The sequence below is a fragment of the Periophthalmus magnuspinnatus genome, chromosome 24 (assembly GCF_009829125.3).
Source record: "Periophthalmus magnuspinnatus isolate fPerMag1 chromosome 24, fPerMag1.2.pri, whole genome shotgun sequence".
Taxonomy (NCBI): Eukaryota; Metazoa; Chordata; class Actinopteri; order Gobiiformes; family Gobiidae; genus Periophthalmus; species Periophthalmus magnuspinnatus.
Genome location: NC_047149.1, coordinates 23431652 through 23458832, shown reverse-complemented (window position 1 = coordinate 23458832; position 27181 = coordinate 23431652). Strand labels below are relative to the sequence as shown.

Here is a 27181-nt window from a genome sequence, read left to right as displayed (position 1 = left end):
GCGACGAGGAAACGACATAACATAGATCAGAAAACGGCGTAATACGGGCCCTTTAAACACACAGAAAGGAAGATCACAATGCATGACAATAACTACCCATATGTTCAAATCAGATTCATGAGAAACGGCAGAAGAGACGAGCGCCAACAAAGTTAAGAAGTGCCTCTTTAAGTCCGCCGCAGTCTGTAACCAAGGCGACGAAATCAAATAAATACAAAGGCTGATAGGGTAGATGAGAGTTGATCCTGAGACGCGTATGTAAACCCTTTATTCCCCTTTTAAAAAACAAAAAACCTGCTACACAAATGCTATCAATATTAAAACAGGATAAAACGAGGAAGCGTGATGTTAAGCAAACCATGTGTACAAAGTGACAAAACATTTCATTGACAATAAATTAAAAAGAACAAAAAAAAAACGAGATCAGTTTAAGTTTTGCGGAAAGGCGTTGGGGGGGAAGGGGGGAGGGGGCAAGCGGGTGAGGCTCGTGGCACAAGTGTTGAGGTACAAATTGAACTCAAGATTCTGGCTCGAAAATGCAAAAAAGTACTTCCAAAAATTACTGCAAGTAGTAGTAGATATATAGATTGACCAACAGTATTTGAGAAAAGTTGTCGTCAAGTTGAGATCGGTTGAGGTAGCGTTGGCTAAGTCGTTTCCGCTGTAATCCAAAGTGCCAACCTGCTATTATCCTTTTGCATATGGTTTGTTAATTATTCCACCTCCAAAAAGATAAAATATGCACCACATTTGGGGAAAAAAATCAGTTTTTCCGTGTCCAAAAAAAAAAAAAAAAAGGGCATTTTTACCAAATAAACAATGCCGCCATTTTGTCGTATAAAGCTTCAACTTACTACAGTGAAACTCATCGTAATGCTGAGTGAACAAACACGTAACGCGACGGGCACTGCCTAGAATGGCCTTGTTCGAACGCAAATGAACGTGAAATGAAACTAAAAAAAAGCACAAACTCAGACCAAAACATAATACAACGGTTTTTGAGCACCTTGAAAACAGTAGTTGTCAAAAAAATACTTGGCATGAGAACTCACGTGATTATTTTTGCATATGAAAACTGGATTAAAAAACAAAAACAAAACATGAATGTAACAAGAGACAAAGTAGAAACTGATTTTTAAAGTGAAACTGTCAGATTTTAAAAGGTATACCGTGTAACTTTTCCATAGAGGTGAGCACAAATTTTATTGCTTTGCTTGGAATATCCCACCGTATGGCGTTAAGACAAGTTACGGGTTAGATCTGCGGAGAAGCAAGCCCGCTCACAGTGAGGAAGGATGTTTTTAAAGGCGTTTCCGACCCAAAGAAATGACCTGTAACTGAAGAAACGCCATCCTGTGGGACATTCCCGGCAAAGCAAATATGTCGCCATGGCAACGAGCAGACGGCAGATCTCGAAACGGAAAAGTTACACAGCGTATCCTTAAGCGTTTTTACTTCTAAAAATAGCCACGCGGACCCCAAATAATTACGTATACCTAGTTTTTTTAATAAATATGTTTCGCTTGATGACCCTCGTAGTTCATTGCAGAGCCTGTCCGTTGTCATAGTAACTAATTTCTAAATAAAATGTGTACTATTTGAATAATTTTCATTTGAGGTTTTTGTAAAAATAAGGCACACACTAGGCAGTGCAAACTACTTCGTTCCAATTTGTACTGCTTCCAGTTCCTCTGTGGGGTGTGGATGAGAATCTCAGCTTGAGCGAAGGGACAACATTCATACCGTGAGTGGAGAGCGCTACGCTAGCTGTCCAGGGCGCGCCATCTGCTAGGCTAATTCACTATAGCCCCTTCTATATCTACGCTCGCTCCCAGAAGTCTTTGTACAACAGGTTACTGCAAAATTTAAAGGCGTAGTCCGGGATTTTGTAAAGACGGTGAAGCGACGCAGCGTTGTAAAGTTAAACACAGTGATATTTTAAAGCCTGAAATTTGGAAATGTTTAAAATTGTTTAAAAATATCATGACGACTTATAATTTCATTCAATTGGTGAATATGGTATAATTAATTTTCCATATTTTCTTGATGCATTTATATATTTTTAACGATACTTTTATGGGAAGATGAGTTGCAGTAAATATATGTAGTTTGACGTGCTTATAAACCTTATTTTTCCAGCTTCAAAATCGATTCTTGATAGATTTATACTGAAGAGGAACTGAAAATCAACTGGTAATAATGATTTTTGATTTATAAATTGCTAAAACGCTCATGCTAGCTGGTTCTCATCATAAAATATCTTAAATTTGCTGGTTTGCTCTTGTCTACTTCACCAAATTTCGTCATTTACTTCACAAAATCCCGGACTATCCCTTTAAGAAACCACCTCCCTCCATCTTCTAAGCCACACCCATTTGTCTAAACCTTATCAACTCTAGCCCTGGGTGAGTAGAAATTCCAGCTACTACTATTTTAAAAAACGTTGAAATTGGCCTAAAAGTGAGATTTTTTTCCGTTTCTACTGTAGTTTTTTTTTTTTGTAGTTTTATCTGTGCCCATAGGTTCTGCTGGTGAGGATCTGAGTGGTTTTCGATGCACCATTTGTGAACTTTACAATACATGGATCGCACATAAAAAGAGATGTTTCATGAGCAGCTGATATGACATCTTCACTCGGTCTGTTGGTTTAATGCTAGTTTAAAAAGGTGCACTGCGGAACTTTTCTGGCGAAGGGTCAACCCGTAGATCCGTAGACTCGTATAAAGACGCGGACTAAGTGAGTGCGACGTCGCCCGTAGCGTTCGGCTTCAAGTAAACGAAACTCATCGAAACCAGCAGTTATACGGGCTTCACGGCTCCATATTTGGATTTCCGACCCCGTGTATCATAGCAACCAAAGAGCCAATCGGGAGCGAGGCTTTTGAAGGTAACGCGACGCTGGTTTAGCAACGTGCTCGTGCTAATTTCCTAGGTCAAACGCGGCAGCTAGCGGGTTAGCTATGTCCATTTATATGTAAAGTCTATGGGTCAACCACGTGCTCGTCTCCGTGGAGATGTTAGAATGTTTCACAGTATGGCATTAAATGTATTAGGGCTGCAACCAATGATTATTTGAGTGGTTGAGATTATTTTGCGTCTGTTATAAGATGTATTTTTTCAATTTTAACAGCCTTTAAACTTATCTCAGTGGAAACGAGGAGGCGACACCATCAAGTTACAGGTCAGATCTGTGGAGAGGCAATCCCGCTCGCAGTAAGAATGCATGTTTTCGAAGGTTCTTTTGCGCAATTAAAACATTCGTACTTGAAAACATACAAGATAAATACAATAAATGCCATACTTTGGAACATTCCAGGCAAAGCGGTAACATCTCCAAGCAAGTGATAGACCGAACGCCAGAAAAGTTACGTAATACGCCTTTGAATTTTAGTTTTTTTTGTCTTCATAGTAGTCCCAAGAGCAGCATGGAGTAAGAAAGTTAGCACCCGTTTAAGCACCAGGGGTGAAGCATTGCGAGGAACCATCCGTAGGAACCATTAGGAGTTTGGTTTTGTTGTTTCGTATGGTAGCGTAGAGTGTGGTCTGGCTAAGTTCCTGAGACGATAGCTAGCACCGTTAAAATGTCTCTTCTTGTTGAGATTTGCCTTGTTGTCATGGAAACCAGAGGAGGCAGCTGATGTTTTTGGGAGTATGAGGCGTGGTCCCAAGCTTCCCCTGATCCAAAGTCTGTCACAGGAATGTATCAAAATACTGGATTCGGGATTCCATGTCCTGCAAGACAAAAAGAAGGGAAAAAATGAGGTTATAAATATTTATTGGGAAAAGAATACTGGTTTCATTATTTATTTTTGTATTTAATTAAATGTTCCCATGCCTGTTAATTAAAAACAGACAATTTGGTTCATGGGTTTAAGCTTCCTGTTTAAAAGGTGCCATTTTGAGGACTTTTGACCCTTAAAAAGGTTTGTTTTGTATTACTAATTTCTGCCACAGTGCTATTTTTTTCATATCCATGTTCCAAGACAAAAAGAAAAAAACAAACATTGGATCATGAAATTGCATTGTGAAAAGAATAGATATTTCAGAGTTAATTGCAATAAATTAAATGTTCCAAAGTGTTGGGTTTCAGCTTCCTGTTTAAAGCAGCCATTTTGAGGACTTTTCACCATTCAGAGGTGGCACTATGTAATTTTTGAGAGAGTACTTCACCAGCTTTGCCGGGAATGTACCACAGTATGGCATTACCCATGTTCCCATCTATCTGGAGGTAAGTGGTCAAGTTACAGGTCAGCTCTGTGGAGAGGTGACTCCAAACTCAGAACAAGGTATTTCTTTGGCAGTAAAAACACCTGTAATTTAATACATCTTTTGGCTACTCTATCCTAAAGAGCGTTTTATAGCAAAGAATTGATTAATGTAAGTCCACTGTAGCCAAATGGAACATTAAAATGCACCAGAAATAAATTTAAAAAAAGTCTAGAATTTAAAGATTTCTCTGGGTGCGGACCCCCAGACCCCCCTTCCTAATGTTTTTCTACTGTTACATACCATTTTCTACTGTTATATACTGTTTTTCTACTGTTATATACTGTTATACTTGTGGCTGTTGCTGTTGCTGTTGTGAACCTCTAGAATTTTCAGCCTTTTTACGACTGGTTGAAATGATGTCTTACTTTGGTCAAATATGAATACGTGGTGCTCAAGTAGCGAGGGCCCCGACGGCAAATTCTGCTTAGGGCCCCCCGAAGACTAGGGCCGGCCCTGATTCCAGTCAAAGCAATAACATCTCCATAGAGACCGCCACAATAAAGCTTACCCTGTACACCTTTTTTCCAGGTTATTTTTCAACATTTCTTTCAGTATTGTTCTAATTTGTTTGTCTTGTATTTGCCAGACAGTATGAAAACAAACATTGAACCCACAATAGAGAAAATAATTACATTTAATTAATTACATTTGCTGTAGTGTTCATTTAATTACAGTTCTTACACCTGAGATGAATTGCATTTTATTCTGTGAGCTTCATAAATACTCCCTGATTAGCCTCGGAAACGTCGACGTAGCAACTCGCACCCGTGCAATAACATTTTAATATCACTCCGCAGCAAACAACAGCTTAGAACGGAGTGATAAATGGAGGGAAATAAAGAGGAAAGAAGGAAGGATGAGATTCCCAGTGCGAAAACAGCGGCATTTGACACTGAGTAAACGTGAGCGGGGCTGCCGAAGGAGAGACAGAGGAGAGATGGATGAGGGGAGCATGGAAGGAGGAGGTAAAGAGTGATAAATGCCTTTGAGAAGCAGCTACTGTGTTTGTGTACTCGTCTGAGCGGCTGCGTTAGAGTCACCAGTAACACAAGAACCGGGGAAGTGAAAAGAGATTTAACTACCCATACAGAGACAGACGGTCGCTTCGGTCTGGTCTAGTGTCACGATACTAACATTTCAAATTCTTTTTCGATATTAAGGGACAGACTTGATACTACAATGATAATAAAAACACTTTTAGACAACAGAATGTGATTTTCCACCTTAAACGTCCTTATATCTGTGTAATCCCTCAGTCGTCCAGTAGATTCATAGTGGTCCATGGGTGTCTTATATTTGTTCTAGTACAGCTCAAAAATCATTCTAAAGATATTCAGGAAAGGTTCATTTTAGTATTGATACCTGCTCAAATGAGTATCTAGCTTCAATACTAGTTTTAATATCGATTAGTATCTGATTTTGGATACCACTGACAGCCCTAGTGTGGTTATAACAAGCAACTTTAAATGGAATGTTTTAAGAAATGTATTTAATTTAGACATTTTTAAAAGGGACAGCATGTATGATTAAGATTTTAAATTTTAAACGGATGACCTTTGCCCCCACATACAAGGTAAACATGCTCAAAATCAAATATAGCTCATAACAATTCTAACGCTGATTTATTCTTAATTACAAAAACATTGGGGGTGATGGTCAAGCTGTTTGTTATAATTTGGTGTTTTGGTTCAAGACGATTATCGAAACAGAAAAGAACGAGCCTCACATGAGTCTCCCATTTGGGTTGCCAGTTTTAATGCTGAAATCCAGTTGGTTTAAACTCTGAGCTGAATCCTCACTACACCTGAACTCCAACATCTGCAGCTGGGTCTGTCATGATAAATACTATATCGACGTATCATTCAAAGCATTGAACGATCATTTTTGTGGGTTAATATTTATCAAAGGGGCTTTTTCTTTGCACTAATGGGAGGTTTTTGGTTCATTTTCTGATATTGGATGAGATTTGAGCTGAAGATTGAGTTATGAACTTCTATCATCAGAATCAAGACTTTTATTGGCATTGTCAGTGAACACAACTCAAACTTTTTTTTATTTATTGAAGCATATATTTTTTAACCAAATAGTACATTTAAATTTGTTGTTTTAGTGATAAACCTAAAGTTTGTTATCATGACAGGCCTATCTGCAGCCAATTAATCAGTGCTAGTGCAGCCTCTGGAGCTCAGTGAGTGAATTCTGGAGGTTCTGAGGTTCTTTCACATGAGGCCTGTCTATTTACTGAGAATTAGACAAACTTGTATGTGTCGATCTGCAGGTTAAGACTCTGAATACACAGGTTCAGTTGCGATTGTAAAGATGGTCACTGTTACTTTTTTGTTGAAGACTAGTGAACGCTCGACTCCTTGGAGAACACTTTTAGATCAGTTTTTATGTTTTTTTCTTGAGTTTTTAAGCGCTGACAGCGATAGTTCCATTAATTCCACGCTTATTTAATCAAAGCAACAACATTCTCAATTAGACGAGTCTCGTGGCGGAGCCTTGGAGATTGAAGTCTTTCTTGACGACACAAAAGAAACAGGGATTGAACCACAGACTCCCATCAATAAAGGTTACAGCAGCAAATATCAGGCCTTTTATCACATCCTACAATGCAATATACAAACGTTTTTTTAGAAAAGTTTGATTAAAATCCAAGTCTTGTCAATTAAACGTCACATTAAGTTTCAGAGCTCAATCATCGTCATGTGTCCGTCCAGATGAAGAGTGGCACTTATTACGTCAATCTGTCAACATCTTTACATAAATGTTTAACATATTTTAATACTTTAACTTCAAAATTGTAATGAAAACTTTTAAACTGTCCCCTGTAATTGGCTTCATCATTAGTGCAGCCATTATTTTGGGAGAATTAGTAATATAAAAACTGGAAAACAAGCAATTTACTATTACTAATTAGACACAATGAGTAAAAGAAGCGAGAGATAGTAATGCTGCGTTTTTAATTATGAATAAACTTTCAATAATTTATAATATATTTAAAATTAAAACAACTGAATGGGTTCACCGAATTACGAGAAAGGTTTCAGATAAAAGCGCAATAAACTAAATGTTCCTGTGCGTGACAATTTAAAACAAAGCGTTGGGTTTAGCTTCATGTTTAAAGCCGCCATTTTGAGGACTTTTGACCATTCAGCGGTGGCACTATGTAACTTTTCTGACAGAGGGCGCACCACCTGCTTTGCTTGAAATGTCCCACAGTATCGCATTATCTATCTTCATGGAGATAAGTGGTCAAGTTATAGGTCAGATCTGTGGAGCGGTGACGCTTTACAAGGTATTTCTTCAGTGGTAAAAACACTTGTAATTTAATAAATGCAGGATTGATAAGTACTGTGGAACATTCTAACTAAAGCAATAACATCTCCATGGAGACAAGCAGGTAAACAGACATAATAAAAGTTACACTGTGTAGCTTTTTTCCATGTTTCAGTACATAATTTCAGAACATTTTAATAAAACTGCAGAATGTGTTTACCAAATATACTTTTTGTGAAACTGGAGTTAGTGGTGGACTAGTTTTCTACAAATTTGGTTTTATTGCAGTTTGCGAATCTGAAATTTAATGGTTTCTTGTGATGATAGAGCGCGTGTTATTAAGCCAATTTGAATCCTTTTTTTTTTTTTTCTCAAAGTTCTTTTAGTTTACCACCATTTGCACAAGTCTCAAAAGAACTGAACAGTCTGATTTTACCACTTCAGTAATTGGTTTACAGGATTCTGCACACACTGAAAGAAGAAACTATTATAATATTTTGCTGCAAATTAGTCATTTTAAATGGTCACAATTAAAAGCCCTGCACCTGATTTGCCTATTTGAGCAAAATGTGTCTTACCCCAGTACAGAGAGATTGTATAAGCAGCTCTTAAGGTCAAAATAAGTCTGCATCAAATTAGAAGCACTTAGCATTAGCATTTTGTTGTCAGATAATCACTACCTGACCTGCAACTCCCTTCTACTTTGTTTTTTTCATGTGAGCAGCCATGTTTTTTTTGTTTTTTTTTTACACAAATGGACCCTGCATCTCTCTGATTGGTTAATCCGCCCGTCAACCACGCCAATTCAAACATTATATGACACCAGCACTTGTCTTTGCAAAGTTTACGGTTCTGGCTGTATTAGGAAGTGTGTGTTAGCATGGTAATTTATTTATTTTTTGCCTTAGCGTGACGACAAAGCTCCACTCTGGCCTCCGAGTTGTGAAAAGTGCTTATAAACTCATTGTGGTGAATAATTAGGAGGCTTAGAATTCATAAGGTAAGTTAGTTTAATTTTGGATCACGTTAAAATTAAACTGTTTTTCAAGTTTTTTAAGGTAAAAAAAACATCAGATACAGCGAATTTAAACTACAAAAGCTGCGTTTTTTTAGCCAATAGAATTTCTTCTTCGGTAAAAATCCACATTTTTCCAGATTTTTTCTAGAAATTGAAATACATGTGATTGAATACGTGAGCTATGAATGTTTAACTGGACTGGTCTCATTTTTATATTGCGCTTTTCCACTTTCAAGGCACTCAAACGCACTTTACAGGCGGGTTAAGCGTCTTGCCCAAGGACACAACAGCAGCATTCATGTGTGGGAGCTGGAATCGCACCGCCAACCTGTGCGCGTCGGTGGATTTGACCCCTCAACCAATGATATTTAAGTCAAGATTTGAACCGCCAACTACCCACATTCCAGATAAAGCAACAAGATCCCCATGGAGACAAAATGTGGTGTTACATAATCCACCTTTAAATACACAAAGGACACATTAGGTATTTAAAAATAGTCATCTTTTATGAGCCTTTAAACACGTTATAATGGTTTCCTGTCATCGCCTGTTTGTATTTTGGTTGATTCAGCTCCATTTTCTACCAGCAGCACTCAGCATTTTAAGGTCACAAGCTGCATCTGACACTACAATTGGCACAAACTTCACCGTCTCCATTACAGCTTCAATTAGGCACTTAGCACGTTAGCATGCGCCCACAGGTAATAGCACCAGGTCAGTAGCTGTTAAAAAAAAATAAAAAAAATACACAAAGCGTCGAGGTGTAGGTGAATAAAAACATGACTAATTTTGAAAAGCGCCTGAAAGCTTCAACTCTTTGGATGCTTTGTGACATAATGGTTTTAAAAGTACACACGTTACGTAATCTACTTCTACTTCACTTTTAGACGAGTTTTCAGTCACTTTGGGATAAGCTTTTCATATTTTCTAATTTAAAATAACATCTGCATTTGGAAAACAAACACCTCCAGTTTCCAAAGAAGTATTTAGACGTTGGAGCTCCCTCTGCTGTCAGCAACGGGAATGAACAACAATGAAATAAATTAACACGTATACTACGCTAATAGAGCTGTGCCTTCGTCGTGAACGCAATTTGAGACTTCAATGAGTACGGTGACGGCTTAAAAACTGCACAAAACAAGTCTGGAGTTCTACCTGTGACGCAACAATTCAGGTAAAATTACAAACTGAGCATTTTTGAGTGCTCAGAGAAGAGGTGTTGGATTAATGGATTAATAAAACAAGTGCGAATGAAACAAAATGCAACTCCAGGTATGTTTTTGACGAGGAAATGACAATAAAACCTGGTTAAAAGCTCAAAAAATACGATTTTATGTAACATGAAGCAGCCTTGAACACTGCGGTAGAGCCTGGGTTCTCCACACACTGCTCCCACATAAATAACTGCTCTGCGTCGTGATGGTTTTTCTGTGATCTTCAATACATCAGCTTGTGGACCTTTTTGCACATTGTTACCGTGGGAACACTGAAGGCTATAGAAACACCTGAGAGACTTAACAAGCTTTACATCATGCATTATAAAACACACAGACTGTATTGTACATGGGGATATATAGAAATAAACGAGTTTGTTTTGGGTAATCGCTACTGACTGCTCTATATAGTTCAAAAGTTTTATATTTACCAACAAGGGTTCACCACAGGGCTGTGAGATCAGTGGGATTTTGGAAGGACAAAGTGAGGTTAATTCCAACTTTATGAACATGTTTAAACTGTCATTTAAAGACATGAATACTACTCATTTATAACTCTACTTTCTGTAATTCTCAACATGTATTTCTACTTGATGAACTATTAAACGTGTACTTTTTTGATGAAATGTTAGGTGCAACTGTCAGATATTATTGTGTAGCCTGGAATATTTCACAGTACTGCTTTACACATAGCTACCCTGCATGTAAAATAAAGACATTAGATTGTTTTTATAGCTCAAAAGCACCTTGTCTGTGTAATTTCTTAGTCATTCCAGGTGTGATCCATAGTAAAAGAAAGTTTCAATTGCGCCAACGGGATAAAAAGATGTTTCAGTGAAGACGTTTCGTTGCTCATCCAAGCTGCTTTTTCATTTCTGGTCAGACGACTGCTGGACACTGCCTTATATCTGTCTGAAGGGAGGAGCTAACCACCCTGCAACTAAGCGTAAGTGTATACTGTGTCTGGGTCATATTTTGAATAATCATTCAGGCCCCTAATGGCTGCTCTCCCACCTATTAGCATACTGGCTAGCACTATTGTTTTCCTTGTTTTGGTTCAAGTCTGAGGATGGAGTTAAATGATGTTTGAAAGCCCCATTCCTGAGCAGATCCCTTGGAAAAAAAGGGCTCGCTTCACCATAAAACTGAACTGTAACTCAACTTTAACGCGACACAGTTACACAGTAGACCTTTAACTTTGGATTTTTTACAGAGATTACACTTAACACTACCTGTAAATTCTGCCTAACTTTGGACATAATTCTCCCTAGTGTCATCATCAATATGTTTTAGAACTGTACTTTCTGCAATTTTAAACATTTTTCTACTTTTCTTCAAAAAATTGCTTCTTGTTTGGTGTAACACTAATTTATATTTACAACAGTTGTTATTATCCCACCAAATTAAGTCAAAATTAGAAAAAACATAAAAACCTGCCATACGCACTTTACACCACTTTTGGAATTGATTGAAGAAACAGTTAATCAAAAAAGCAACTAATTAGATTTTGAACTGTGGAAGGATGGAGCAGAGACGTTCATCTGATCTACAGAGGCTTTTAAACTTTAATCACAAAAATAAATGATAGGTCTATACGGCCTCCTATATCACGCAAAATGGACTCTTGTGAACTTTAAACCATTTTATAATACTGTTACCTCCTCAAAAACACGCCTGGACTTTCTGTTTTGTTTCATTCACACATGTCTGAGTAACACTTTATTATTAGTCTGTTCCACCTTGTGATGTCATGACGTGGTAGTTTAAATTAACAGCTGCATTTTACATTTGGTTTAGTAGAGATTGGCAATTCCAGGGCAGAAATTATCCAAATGATTCTAGTGAAGGTGTGTGAAGTTTAAAAACACAGTGGAGAATGTCCTGTATTATCACATGACATCACAAGGTGGAACAGACTGTTTTCAGTTTGAGAGTTTGTGTGTTAAACATGTTTCCTCGTCACAAACGTACCTGGAGTTGTGTTTTGTTTCATTCACACAACATTGTAACACATAAAAAAAAAAATAAAAAAAAAATCGCACAATATGAGTCCTTTAAAAACTGATTTCAATTGGATCTTTCTTCCCATAAGTAACTACAGTAACAGTATTTTAAGGATCATAATGGTGAACTTAACTTCAGGGAACAGTATGTAACTTTCACGAGGCAGCATGACACCCGTATGTTTCCATGGAAATACAAACTTAAAATCATACTCTGGACACATTTTGTTTTTGTATGAGGTTACGGTACATTAAAAACAACCAAAATTAATTAACATGCTACATTTTTTGAGGGAGAGTATGCAGAAAAAGTTGCATACTGTAGCTTTAAAAACATCATGTACAATAGAAAAAAGAAAGGGGGGTGGGCAAAAAAGTTACATAATGTACCTTTAAAAACATGTCTAACAGAAAAACAGAAAAATGCAAAAAAGTTACACACAGTAGGTTTAAAAACTAGTACAAGAGAAAAAAGTAAATTTTTTGGAGGGGGGTATGCAAAAAAGTTACATACTGTAGCTTTATTTTATGTATAATAGAAAAATGAAAAATATGTCAATTTTTGGGGGGTGGTAGGCAAAAAGTTATATACTGCAGCTTTAAAAACATGTACAATATAAAAAAGAAAAAATTGGGGGGGGGGGTTAGGGAAAAAGTGACATACTGTAGCTTTAAAAACATGTACAAAACACCAAATAGTGAGCTAATAAATACTCATCATAGCTCTACTATTCATATTAACAGTAACTCTGTGGTAGAACACGGTTATAGTGCATACTGTTATTGTGTCCTTGGGCAAGACACTCCACCGCCCCTTTGCTTGCAGTGTACATGTATTTTCCATGCACATAATGACATGATAAAGCTTGCGTCAGTGTACACCGGAGGCTAATCATCACTAACCCCAGAGAAAAGGCTGCACCTCCGGCACAAACACAACAGCAGCAGCCTGACAAGATGAATTTTAAGAGTTTTGTTTTTTTTTTGGAGGGGGGAGTTGGAAAAAAGCAAAAACTCGGGATATAAAAGCTAAATTGCCAGAAAGGAGCACTGAAAAGACTAGAAAAACATCAGGTTAGCAGCTCTAATTAGAGTCATTTTGCCTGTCAAAAATATTTTAAATTACCTTTGCGGCCACAATCACTTCAAACTGTGTTCCCTTACGCACTGATTTCCTCTTTTAACTGAAACTAATTAGCTCTATCTGGTATTCGCTCTGAATTTGAATGCAGAGGTTATAAGGGCAAAATAACACTGGGTTTTTTCGCGTGAATGAAAAAAAAAAAGCGAGGGAGCGAACAATCTTGCTTTATTGTGTCTCAAAGAAAAGCAGTATTTCACGACTTCCTGACAACCGCGACCCGGGAGGATAAAAGCCGTGGCTCGATTCATTTACGGTGTAGACAGGACTGCACTGCCAGCCCTGTGATCTGATCCTCTCCATACACTGGTTCAACATTTATACAAACTGCTTTCAAAGGCGGCCTTGAAAGAGCCGTTTCCATTTAATTGTAGCGGGCAGAGACCAAAGCCAGTTTAGCAGCTTATTTTAAGTGTAATGTGGTACAAGCGAAAAGCAAATTGAGATCAACAGGATCAGGCCAAAATGTTGTAGTTTATAAGTTTATCATTAGTAATATCTGTGTGAATTTTATAAAGAACTGATGCAATTGTGGGTGAACTATTAAAGCAGTTATAATCTACGACACCTGAGGATCATCATGTTATAATTTACACATTTTAAAGTCGCAATATTAATTTAAAACGACTTTAAACGGGAGATGACGTCGCCGTAAACATCGCAACAATGGATGGCTGCACATTACACTAGCGAGTAGCAAGTTTTTTTTTTCCCATTTGTACCAAAATTACTACAAGAAACTGCAGAATCCTTTGCGTATTATTGATTAAAAAAAGTTTAATTGAAGAACAAAGTAGGTACAGAACCATGGGCGGTGAAAATCAAGGCTGATCAGCAAAATGACGTCTTGAAAATATGTAAATAAAGACGGCTCAAACATGGACAAATCACTCCAAATACAACTCCGAGAGGGTAAAAGGTGAGGGGAAACGACTATAACATGGTTTCAAGCTCCAAAAAGTCAAGGCAGCCTGGAATTTCCCGCAGTACTGCTTTAAACGCACCTATCTCACATAAAAATAAATACATTAGTTTGTTTTTATTGCTCAAAATACCTTAGAAACGGGCTCACTTCTCCATAAAACTGAACCGTAACTTGCCATACTGCATGTGGAACGTTCCAGGACATGCATAGAAACAAGCAGCTACTAGAAAAGTTACATAATACACCTTTAACTCTGAGCTTACAGTTATTGGGAGACTTTCTATGTAGCCAGATTAGCATTAGGTGGTCATTATATCATATTAGAGGTAGCAATTAGCATCAATATGTTGTATGTTGTGGTTCATGGGGTGGCAGTGGCTTAGTGGTATAGTTTTTGCCACATAACCCAAAGTTTGCCAGTTCAAACCTAGCTCTGAACAGTGAGACATACTGTTACTGCAAGGTACTTCTTGGCCAACAACGTAAAGCGCTTTGAATATTCTCAGATGTGCCATATACATACATCAAGACATCATCATTATTACAAACTATATAATGACCCGAGCAATTATAACTTGGACCCACGACGCTGCATGTTGGACTGCATAAACACAGCTAAACACGATTTACCGTTGGTGCGACGCGGGCGGTGGTTAAAGGTCAAAGACTGGTGGAAAATCTTTAATGGTTTTCTGTGACGGACAAAACGTAATAATAATTCTGGGGCGATCTGAAGGTCAATTTGTAGCTGTTGTGTTATTGTCTAAGGTCCCTGTGGCTTTAGCTGGAAGCAGGCTCCAGTCCTCTCCATCTCTAAAGGTCAGCTCTTCTGGATGACTGAAGCGCGGCGAGCCCAAGAGGAGGGCTGTCCGAGTACAGGGAGACAAATGTAGACGCGCGCTATATTTCATTCACATGTCAACAACAAACAGCACCGCACACAGTTACAGTAAATGAATGGAGTTGTGTCGGAGCCTTGTGTCTTTCTCTCGGGGCGTTGGGATGACTTGCTCGTTGCTCGGTCGCACTTAATACGAGTTTGCGTACGTGTAGCCTCCGTTGCCGTGGCAATTAACAAATCAAAACAAAATATTGCGTCTTTTGATGAGTGAAAAGTCCTCAAAATGGCACCTATCAACAGGAAACTGTGTTGGTGTTTTGCAGATTGTGATGATGCCATACTGCCAGACGGGGGGTAACAGCAAGTCTTCCCTGTTGATTATGTCGTACTTTTATGAGCAATATTCACAGAGGATGACCTATTTCCATTTGTGACCTTGAACTTGCAAAATTATAACAAAAATAAGCAATACAGTAGCAACACAGTGGTAACTTGTTTACAGCGGGGGTTATGTTCTAAAAAATAATCCGCGAAATATCAGCTTTATTTTTTACAGTTATTTAAGTTTAAAGGCTGTAAAACTCCTCACCACACACTTTATACACTTTCCTCACACAGGCATTAACATTTTCTCACATTTCTCTCTCGTTTAAACTCTCTCAAAGTTCAAACCTTTGTAGGCGCCTTTGTCGGTGCAGAACGTTTCATCGACGACGTGGGTTTTGTCGGGGAGAAAACAAATCACAAACGTACAGCGATCCAATGTTTATGTAAATTTGTCTGAAAACAATCTGTACTGTACAGGAGACACGGCACGGAGGAGACTGATGGACAATGGTCTACAGTCCAACAGCCAATCAGGACGCAGAACACAATGGTCTACAGTCCAACAGCCAATCAGGACGCAGGACACAATGGTCTACAGTCCAACAGCCAATCAGGACGCAGAACACAATGAACGTTCAGACGATGTAAAAAAGCATGTAAAATTCCACCAAAAAAAATCCGCAAAACGTGAACTGCGATATAGCGAGGGACAACTGTAATCTGCTCCCATCATCATGCCATTATTAAAACCACCGGCCACAGCTGCCCTGGGTCTGACTGAGAGATGTGGCTTCCAATCTGCGTCAAGGGCGACGTGTCTTGCTCAAAGGCACAACAGCATTACGCAGTGGTTGGAACTATGATTCTACCACCTAAGCCAACTTAAGACTGGATCAAGTTAAATATGCAGTTTGAAGTTACTGTTTTGCCTGGATTGTTTCATAATATGGCATTAAAATTGATCACCTGATGGACCGACACCAGAAAAGTCACATGTCACACACAGTGCCATCTTTAATTCATAAGTAACAGTCCCCAAAGTTTCAAACCTGAAGTCAAGTAGGGATTCAAACCTTTTCAGACACTAAGATTTGAAAAGTACAAAATCTGGTTGAAGTTACGCTCCCAAAAAAACAAACACAAGTCTATGTAATGTCCACATAAGACACATGAACCCAACCTCTGTGTGTGAACAAAAAAACACAGGCAAACAAACCACGTGCCAGACAAGCTGACATTTCTCCTCTCGCATCTCCAATTTGGGCTGGCAGGATGAAGGGTAGCCCAGCCGCACCACCTGGCAACCGCTCCCCTCTGCTTCTGCCCCTCTCCTCTCTGTCTCTGCCCCCTCTCCTCCTCCTCCTCCTCCTCCTCCTCCTCCTCCTCCTCTCCAACCCCTGACAAACTGACAGCAGCTTCTATATACAGGGTAATACAGGACAGGTAGGGGGGCTTAGCATACAACTACACAACAAGGCAGGATCGGGCGAAATGTGGAGCTGCGAAATCTCAAATGTGACCAAAAACGTGACATCCAACTTGTAGTATTTTTCTTAGTTGCAGTGATGCACCTGGCAACCGGTCTCCTACACCCCCGGCTTTTGCGCTGACAAACTGACAGGAGCTTCTAGATAGAGGGTAATACGAGGCCAGTGGGTAAGGGGGCTTAAAAACAGGCTGGATAGAGCAGGAATGTAGAGCTACATAATCTCAAATGTGACCAAAACATTTGACATCCAACTTACAGAATTTTTTCCGGTTGCTCCGACGTACCTGGCAACCGCTCCCCTACCCCCTCTCTCCTGCTCTGACAAACTGACAGAAGCTTCTAGATACAGGGGAATACAGAGCAGTAGGTAAGGGGCTTAACTTACAACCACACATCAGGCAAAATGTCGAGCAACGAAATCGCAAATGTGCGTTCACGCTGTGGGCGAGGTGGGTTAAATAAGTGTCTTGCCCAAGGACATAACGAAATCATTCATGCGTGGGAGCTGTAAATGCACCGTCGACTAATAATGTTTACGTCGAAAGCGGGATTTGAACCGCCAAGCTTCGGATAATTAGACAAATTTCGTTTTTATTTAAATTTCGTCTTTGTTTTTACTCATTAACGATTCATAGATTAATACAAATAGGCGCCAAAATACACAAACACATTTTAACCGAGCGAAGAATTAGTTGTAGATGTTCATCATTTAATTGAGTGGTGCCTCATTTGAATACATCTATATGCATAATTATGATAAACACGGCGCGCCTGACCTCTGTCGTTACGTAAGCATTATGTATCAAGTAAACAAGACAAAGTGACCTTGTAATGTCACTTATAAACCTCTTTCAGGTCTGTCGAACAGACTGGTGTTCAGCTAATTAAACTCATCTTTAAATACTTCTTAGCAAATACGCAACACATTGAGGTGAAAGTAGGTCAGTCTGTGGAGTGTTTGTCCATTGATACGAAGGTTAGCGGTTCAAATCCCTCATAAAAATCACCATTGACCCACAGGTTGGCAGTGCGATTCCAGCTCCCACAGATGAATGCTGTCGTCGTGTCTAAGGGCAAGATACTTAACCAACCAACCAAATGTGCCAGTGGCTCCTTGATGTAAAGAGCTTTAAGTGCCTTGAAGGAAGAAAAACACTATATAAATGTGCCCATTTACATATACCAGTGTTTCTTCTGCTGGTCTAGTACATAATTTAGAGTCAATATTTTTACTCTAAATTATCAGTTTTTGGGGTAATCCTTGTTAAGAACTAGTTTGATCGTGGTTTAGTCCTATTTAGATTAGATACCTGTGATTTTTAAGTAATATATATGTGAGTTTTGTATTAAAATGCATTGAAACTAGTCTATGTTAACGTAAATCTCCATGGCGCATTGGTAGCTTCATTCTAATTAAATAGCCATAACTACATCTGATGGCAATTTTTGAGAAAGTATTGATATTTTTGATAGTTTCATACCTCTGTGTCAAAGGTATTGATCTGCACATCACTAATTTGACCTGGATTTTGCCCTAGTATATTGACCTTATTCTGCCCCGCCCACTTTTTACATAAATGCAATTAAACCGCGCTCTCTCTGTAGTAGCACTTCCGCTTAAGTGGAAATCCTGTTCCTTTCAGTGAAGAGTTTGGGAAAAGTTTTGGCGCTGAAATATTATATAAAGTCGGTTGGTTTGTGTCAAAATGTTCAATGTTTATGTGCAACAACAAGTCAACACTGCACCGATTCTCTGGGAAGCTTTAAAACGGCTCTGTAGTCCCTATAGAACTTATTTACTGTCAAGCTCGGCAGCTCCGTACAAAATAATACAACCCAAATGACGATGGCGGCGCCCACGGCAACTTCGGGAATAAGGTGAGTACTGTTTGTGTTGTGGTTTGAAGACGTTTTACATTTTGTACCATAGGATTCTACAAAAAAATGCGTTGCCGTGTTTAGCTTTGGGAGAGTCTTGTTATGGATCTGGTTTAAATCCATATCTGTTCTTAAGATGTATTTGTAAACGGATAGAGCGTCTGACCTCCAGTAGCCGTGTCTTGTCGTAATCGTGGCGATGCAGGTAGATGCTCTGACTGAGCACCGAGTACAGCCGCTCCAACTGCTCCACACTGAAGCCATGGCTCTTCTTTACCACCAAGTCCAGTAAGACCTACAAAAAACACACAAATATTATTAATTTAAGTTTATTACACCAACTTTCTGATAATACTAAGCATACACAAATACAAATGCATACAAATATATTCACCATTTCCCCTTTTGTAAACGGACAAATACCAGCCACAATATTTATCGGTTCAAATGCATTTTACCCAAAGGTTTAAGAGTGATCGTTTCCATGACAATTACCAATTCAAAACAAACTATATCTTTTAAACAACATCTTGATGAAGACAAGCATGAAGCAGGCCCTCCACCAGAAAAGTTGCACAGTGACCTAATAAAAATGTGACTATTTTTGGCTTGGTTCTATAATTATTTCAGGTAATATTAGTCATGGGTGTCATCTTCAAGTGGAGGAGTTCAAGTAGCTGTGGGTTTTGTTCATGAGCGAGGGAAGGAAGGATGGAGCGAGAGATTGACAGAAGACTGTTGTGGTAAAGTTCTTGATTTAGCGGTCAATCTATGTTCCTACCCTCATCTATGCTCCCCGTTTTAGTCCGGGTTTAGATCCATGTTCCTACTCTCACCTATGGTCATAAGGTTTGGGTAATGACCGAAAGGATGAGATCGGGATAGAAGCGGTCAAAATTAGTTTCCTCCGCAGGATGGCTTGGCGCTCCCTTAGAGATCGAGTGAAGAGCTCAGTCACGCAGAAGGAGCTTGGAGTAGAACTGCTGCTCCTCCACATTGAGAGGAGCCAGCTGAGGTGGCTCGGGCATCTGTTCTGGGCATGTCCCACTAGGAGGAGCCCAAGACACATTGGAGGGACTATGTCTCTCGACTGGCCTGGGAACGCCTTGGGGTCCCACCAGAGGAGCTAGAGGAAGTGTCTGGGGTGTGCAAAGTCTGGGAGTCTGTGCTTAGGCTGCTGCCCCCGCGACACGGCCCCAGATAAGTTGAAGAAAATGGATGGATGGGTGTCAACTTCCTGTTTATAGCTGAAATTTTGAGACATTTCACCACGTAGCCATGTTAATTCAAGACACATAATTTTATACTTCAGCTGTTTTACGTCGCAACATACATTTTTATATCAGTAATTTATAATATCTGAACTATACAATGGTGTCTCACTTCTTTACTGTTAATTACTCATAGAATAAATGTACGTACATAGGAGGTCTATTGAAACAAATAGGTGCTGACAGGCGCGAGGGAAATACTGGTCACACAAGCACCGCACTCATGTTACTGAATGCAGATGTAGCCTTTGGAGGTCACTCGGATTCAAAAGCAATTATGATCGCACTGACAGCTAATTAAGGCCAATCATAACGAGACGCAAGTTTACATTTCACTGCTACTTTAATTAAAACAATCTGGACAGCGAAAAGCCCTTTTAATTGACCCAGTCCTGGTATTTTCGTTTAGCTATTTGTCAGTTTAAATAAGCAGCTCATCGGGATGCAAAGTCTACGGAGAGCAAAAGGTGCAGTAATTAAAGTCACAATCGACCGCATCGAAGCAAACAGAGAAATGTGATTAGAAATTAAATGCGTTTGTATGCGTGACGAAAATACTGACCATGCGAGAAAAGCATATAAGCTGGTAGTGTCATCATTAATAAAACACAAGTTATTTGTCAAAGGCACTAATCAGACGACGTGGAGGAGAGATAATTATGACGAGCATATGAAAAATGGCACGAGGAAAAAAACCCAAAACAGCCATATTCCATCTGTCTGATTTAAATGGGAAAACAGTTGTCTTTATAATCGCATTTATGGGCAAAATCGTTTAAAAGGTGCAATATAAAATGAAAAAAGATAGTGTAAATAAATAAACAAAATGGGAAATGGTCACTTTTTTATATAGCGCTTTTCCACTTCATAACTATTTCAAAACTTTGTCTTTTCTATTACATTAAAGGTGCAGTATGTAACTTTTTGGAGGTGGCTTGTCACCAGTATGATTCCGTGGAAATAGAAAGTTAAAACCGTACTTTATAACATTTTCCTTGGAGATAGTTAAATTTTATGCCATAATGTGGAAGATTATAGCCACAAAAAAAAACCCAACATTTCCATGAAAACAAGCAGGGGGAGGTCAAATAAGTCAGGTTTGTGGAGATGCAAGCCCGCTCAGAGTAAGGACGCATGTTTTTCAATCAATACAACCCCCCCAAAAAAAGAGAAAAACTATAAAATAAAATAAAAAAATGCATGTTCTTCAGTACAGTCAAAAATAGAACAGAAAAAAACATGTATTTTACTCTATTTTTAGGCTAAAATGTTCCATACTGAGGTTTTAAGTAATAGTATTGTCACTCAAGTACAGTTTTTGACTACTCTACCCACCCAATCCACCCATCACGTTCCCTTTGCTTTTTAACTAAGTTGCTTTCTGTACTACTTTTACTCCTCAGACAGGAAATCCAACTCTCATAAAGTAAAAGTTATCAAAAACAATCAAAAACTTTTACTCTACACCTGTGTCCCTCAGGAACAATTTGGAGATAAACGCAACAGCAAACCAACGGCCATCTGTCTTATTCAAACGCAAAGAAAAAGCAAATCTAATTAACTTTACTCAAATATTGTTTCTTTAAGATAAGCCATAAAGGGGTTTATTTGACATTTTTCTGTAGATGCTGTCAGAAGAATCACTTTTTGAAAATATCACTGCTTTCCTGAATCACCCATCTCTCACTATAGTAACAGGAACATTTAAATGAACGTAAACTTTTATAATTCAGCCAGGGTCATGTCCAAGTACGGCCGCTTCAACGGGGCAAAAATTATAATTAATCAGATAAGTAGAATACAACTTTTAAAACATACTTTTTAAAGTACTGTACTTAAGTAAAAGATTTAGCTATCTCTACTTGAGTAAATTTTGACGTGGATACATTATACTTTCACTCCACTACTTTTTTGAACAGGGCTGAAAAGTAAAAGTATTTTTGTTATAGTTTGAGACCTGCTGAAAAGTCTGAGGGTTTAATTTTACATTGGTAGTTTGAGCAAATAAAAATATACAAATATAAAACAGCTCAAAATTCAGCTCAAATCTATCAAAATCACAACATTTGAAGCTTTATTAAATCAAAATCTGAGCAAAATACTTTTACTTTTTACTGTTTAAGTACATTTTTAACCTTAACTAAAGTTGATTTTTTATGTGATAATTGTATCTTTACTTTTTTACTCCGGTATCTGTACTTTTACATAACAGCATTAAGTACTTCTTCCTCCACTATTGTACAGATTAAACTTGTGTATTTGCTTGTATTTATTCCCTTGTTGGTTTCTCTTCATGTTCTGTCTTTAAGTACATTGTGTTGCTCCCAGAAACCCTGCGTTTAGATCAAATTGCTGCTTTTGTTATTATTTGAGACATGCTGACCTGAGAAGTTCATTTTTAACACGCAACATAGATTGAGCAAACAAAAATATACAATATACATAATTTCTGTTGAAAAAAAAGTCCAAATCTTTATCAAAATCACTACATCTGACACTTTATTAAATCTCAAAATTTGCACAAAATACTTGTACTTTTGACTCTTTATGTACATTTTTTAAACAGGCACGTTAATACTTTTACTTCAGTATTTTTTGCTTTGGTATATATACTTTTATTTTAGTAACAAAATTGAGTACTTCTTCAACCAATACCCAACATACAACGATATTGATATTGATATATTGTCTATCCATATTTTAATACAAAAAACACGGGGATCTTCACAGTATCTTTCTAAAAAACTAAAATATTAAAGTACTACTAGCTAATGTATGCTATGGGGCGACAGCAGCTCAGTTGGTAAAGTTCTCTCCACTGATCCGAAGGTCGGCAGTTCGAATCCCTCTCTCGACATAAAACATCATTGGGAGTGTGATTCCAGCTCCCACAGATGAATGCTATGCTGTTGTTGTGTCCTTGAACAAGACACTTAACCCATTTCGCCCCCCAGTGTCTGCGCACACTTGACGTAAAGCGCTTTGTGTGCCTTGAAAGTAGAAAAGCGTTGTATATTTGTGACCGTTTCCCATTTACCTTCACATCACTCTAAGCCATTTCCCATTTATACCCACCTTGAGGTCTAGGACTAACGCCACGCAAAACTCAATAGTCTGGAAACATGACATTAAGTGGATAATACTTTTCAAATATTCACATCTCCATAATCCAATCAGGCAGACAGAGAGGAGTCCACAGTAATAAACCGGTGACACCAAACTCCACCTGACCGATCTAATCACGCAAAGTCCCTAGCCAAATAAAAGGCGCATACATAAGCTAGCAGCCCGGGTAATATTCTGAATGGATAATGGCTATCTGAGTTAGCGCCAGTACTTTTTCCTATTGAATATTTTATTGGGTTCTTTCTGGACAGTTACTCCCAGTGGTAGAGCGGCAACAGGGTCTCAGGTTTCATAGGTTTGAGAGCAGAGAGGAGCCAAATGGAGCAAATCACAGTTCGCAATTTTAACAAGACGTGCGTAGTTTTTATTAGCGTCATTACGGAGAGAAATTCCACAGCACTTTTAGCTAACTGCCATTGTGTGAGTGCATTTTGAGGATGTTTAGAGATTTAAGTGCACTTTCGAACCAGATAATTCTCCCCCTTATGGCACACGCTGTCACCTCCAGACAATCGGAGCAGTTCAGATAAGGTCTCTGTATATTTTTGTGATCTGATTGTAGACGTCTTATTTCTAACGTCTTTCTTATATAATGAAAATAAGCCCAAAAGACACATTCGTTTCCTCCTGAGGCACAGTATATAGAACATAATGATACATCTACGGTGAAGGCAATTTGTGCAATTTGTATTACCTCCCATCAAGACTTGACGTTAAAGTTATGCTCATTGGGCACAGTTGCTAGTTTTTTTTGTTTTGTTTTAAGTAGAGAGCAGAATCGGTCTTTTTAAACAAGGCACATTCATTTTTTGTTGGCCCTCATGCCTCTGGTGAATTGTTCCAAATTTCCATACAGCGGCAGGACGTTTTTAACAACGTTACCTTTATAAATACAACATCAAACTTTTAAAGCAGACCTATTACGCAATATCGACTTTCAGAGCGTTTAACCGTGTTGTAGTAGTTTCTTTCTCATTTACCCCTCTCAAAGTTGTATTTGGAGCGAGTCGTTAATGTTTGAGCAATCTTTAACGGCTTATTTTCAAGACGCCATAATTACGATCGATCGGCGTTTTCACTGCGATCGGGACACGCCCACTGTGATGTACGCACTTCGGTCTTCAATTTTATTTTCTTAATCGATGATACACAGGATTCAGCAGCATTGCGTGGTCATTTTGGTTACAAATGAAAAAAAAATCTGCTACTCGCTAGTGTGATGTGCAGCGATCTATAGCTACATGGCTTTTTGTTGTTGTCAGCTCCGTTTGGCCACCGCAGTTTTCCAACATGGACATCAGTGGACATGTTTTTTATTAATGATACACAATAGGTCTGATTTAAGTATGTTCTATTGAAGTCCTAAGCCTGGATAAAGGTCTAGTGCAGATATGGGCACCCCTGGGCTAGCATAAAGGCTAGTCACGGACCCGTACACGCCGCCGCAGAGCTGATCGCTGTTCAGATATTGCAGCGTTAAGGTAAAATCTACTCCATCTATGCTCTTTACAATAACACCAGTGCCAGGTGAGGGTCACTAATGTTTAATCGGATTAGTTTTAAGTTAAATCATTGTCTACGATTTCATTGAATGGTAAAATAAATAAATAAATCTGATATATAAGCAATAACACCTCCATGGAGACAAGAGGAACTCATGGACACCACTTTTCGTGCCAATAGCATCTTTATAATATGTATTTTACTATGAAACTGTGATGCAGGATGGAATACCAAGAATGACCAGTGGATCAGATGGAATTCTACAGATTGATGTGTTTTAAATAATCCAGTTGTAAAAGATACAATCTGATGCTGATGAAATTTATTACACAATGGCAACAGAGCAAAATGAGGGTGTGTAGTAGATAGTAACACATTTCCTTTAATAACACCTTCAAAATCGAGGACACTGTACAAGAACAAGTACATTTTAAAACGGAATAAAACACATTACAAATCATCTTTTTTTGTAGGTTTTATTTTTTTTATTTTTGGAGGGGGTTGGGGTGGGGGATGGGGATGGGGTTGTTTGGGCTTGTGGTTGTTGGGAGTAGATTTTTTTTTTTTTCCCAGACTGACTCCAGAACAGATTGTGAATCTCGTACAGGTCCACGGTCTGTTCTCTCAGGTCAGCCTGAGGGGGGGGGGGGTTCTTTTGGTAGTTTTTTTGTTAGTTTTTGTGGGGGGGCAGAGCGAGGAGGGTTTCTTCTGTGTGTGTGTGTTTACTGGACTTTGGCTGCGAGCTTCTGATACGCAGCGTGGCACTTTTCGATGACCACCTTGAAAACTGCTCGCTCGTCTTCAAGCCTCCTCTCGAGCTCTTTGACCTTTGTCTCTTTGCTGTTTCGGTCACTTCGCTGTTGGGTCAACTCAGATTTCACCTTCGCCACCGACGTCTCCAAGGAGTTCTTCTCAGCCAGGAGTTTTTGGGATTTTTCTCGCTCCCGTTTGAGCTCATCCTGGAGTCCTTTTACTTGAGCTGCTGGCTGTGCTTCTACTTTGCGGATGTAATCTTTCAGTTTGTTATTTTCCACAATGTAGTCGCTGATGGTGGTCTTCGATTGGTGCAATTCCCACATATTTCTGTCCAGGCGAGTCTTAAAATGGGCCTTCTCCTTCTGTAACTGCTCTAGCTGGTCCTTGAGCCCTTTTACTGAATCCAAGGCCATCTCACACTGGACACTCTGCTCCACTTTGGCTTTCTCCATCAGTGGGACTCCTTTAGGGTTGGAAATATGGGCCTCCAAGTCCTCAACCTGCTTCTTTAGGTCTTGGTTATTGCAGATGAGAACATTGTTTGTCCTCTGCAAACGTTTAACCTCCTCTTTCTCCTTGTTAAAGTTGTTAAGGAGATTTTCATATTTCTGTTTGTCCTTTTTAGCTTGACCCTGGCGAGAAGTATTTATGGTGACCTTCTGCTGCTGCTGCTCCTGACCGCTCTTCGTGGAGGTCTCCTTAAGCTTTTTATTCTCCATCTGAAGTTTCTGGACCTCCTCTCGTAGTTGTTTTACCAACACGTCTGACTTTGTTTTGTCAAACGTCATATTGGTATGAGCGTCTCTCAGTGCTTTGAGTTCCTCCATCACACTGGCGTTTTCAGCTTGAAGTTTGGCCACTTTCTCCAAAGTCGCCTGCAGTTCTTTATCCAGACGTCTCAGCTGCTTTGTTGAGGCTGGAGAACTGCTTTGGTGTTCTGTCTCCATTAGAACACGTCTTTTGTTCTTCTGTACTTTTTCCATTGTGAATGTGGAAAAAAGTCTTTAAAAAGTTTTACAAACGAAGATATAAACCACTAACTGTGTGATAATATCAGGTGTTTGTAAATCAAACTCTCCTCTTTCGCTCTCTGCTCTGTGACTGTCTTCACCAAAGTCTTATCGACTACTGATCGAATACTCGTGTCCTTCACTTACTTATACACACAGGACGGACCTTTATGACATCATCCAAAGTGGTTCCTTCTGTTGACGTGACGACGATATTTTTATTGGTAGTTGTTATGATTTGAACCTGCACCATGTTGATTAAATTACTATTATTTAATTAGAGTCTTATTTTGATAACCTCCTCGTGACAGGGTCATTACTAAATAAAATGTACAAAACTTCACAAATTTGGTACTTGTTTCTTTGATTTGTACAGAATCTAACAATATATTTTATTTTAATATGCCAGAACAGAAACTGTAAACAATGGATGTTTACAGTTTCAGTGTCGTTAGCCCCTCCCTTCAGACAGATATAAGGCAGTGTCCAGCAGTAAACGGGAAAAAAAAAACAAAAAAAAACTGAAAAGGCTTGGATGAGCAAACAAACATCTTCACTCCTACAACTTTTTGTCCAACTGACAGATTTAACTTTTGGCTTTTACCATTTATTTAAAAAAAATATATATATATTAAATATATATATATTAAATATATATATATATATATATATATATATATATATATATATATATATATATATATATATATATATATATATATATATATAAGTACAGGGCTTTATTTTTCACAAACATCTCCTTGGACCCTTTGCAGAAGCCAGAGTTGAAAAAGGTAAACTTTTTGTGAGCATTCCTCTCCACCTCCTCTCACCTTTTGTCACTTTGACTCACGCTCTGCACCTCTCCATCATTTTGAATACACCTTTTGTAATGTAATGTTCCTCCAGCCATGTTGCCATTTCCTAATGCACTTTCTATCCCCCTCATCTTCCCTTTCATTTTATCGCTTTCTTCTGTTCAGTCTAACTCCCTCTCCAGCTCTTCAACCCCTCATTTTCTTTCTCTTCCCCTCCGTCTCATGCATTCATAACCATGTATCTCTTCCTCTCTCTCCCCTTTCATTGTATTTATCTTTCCCTCTTCATCCTCTCTCCTGCTCCCCCCTCCTC

At 38.7% G+C, this 27181-nt stretch overlaps 1 protein-coding gene across 4 annotated transcripts in view; it reads right to left on the bottom strand.

The window, feature by feature from the left end:
• Positions 1-2275: 2275 nt before the first annotated feature.
• The window catches only part of atad2b (ATPase family AAA domain containing 2B), a 146785-nt gene continuing 121879 nt past the window's right edge, over positions 2276-27181 (bottom strand). For all 4 annotated transcript variants that reach the window (XM_055232040.1, XM_055232042.1, XM_055232043.1 and 1 more), the window contains exons 28-29: positions 18551-18679; positions 2276-3732 (exon numbers count right to left, since the gene is read on the bottom strand). In XM_055232040.1, the coding sequence (XP_055088015.1) occupies positions 3691-3732; positions 18551-18679 (171 nt within the window). In that variant the 3' untranslated portion in view covers positions 2276-3690. The remainder of the gene's footprint in view (positions 3733-18550; positions 18680-27181) is intronic.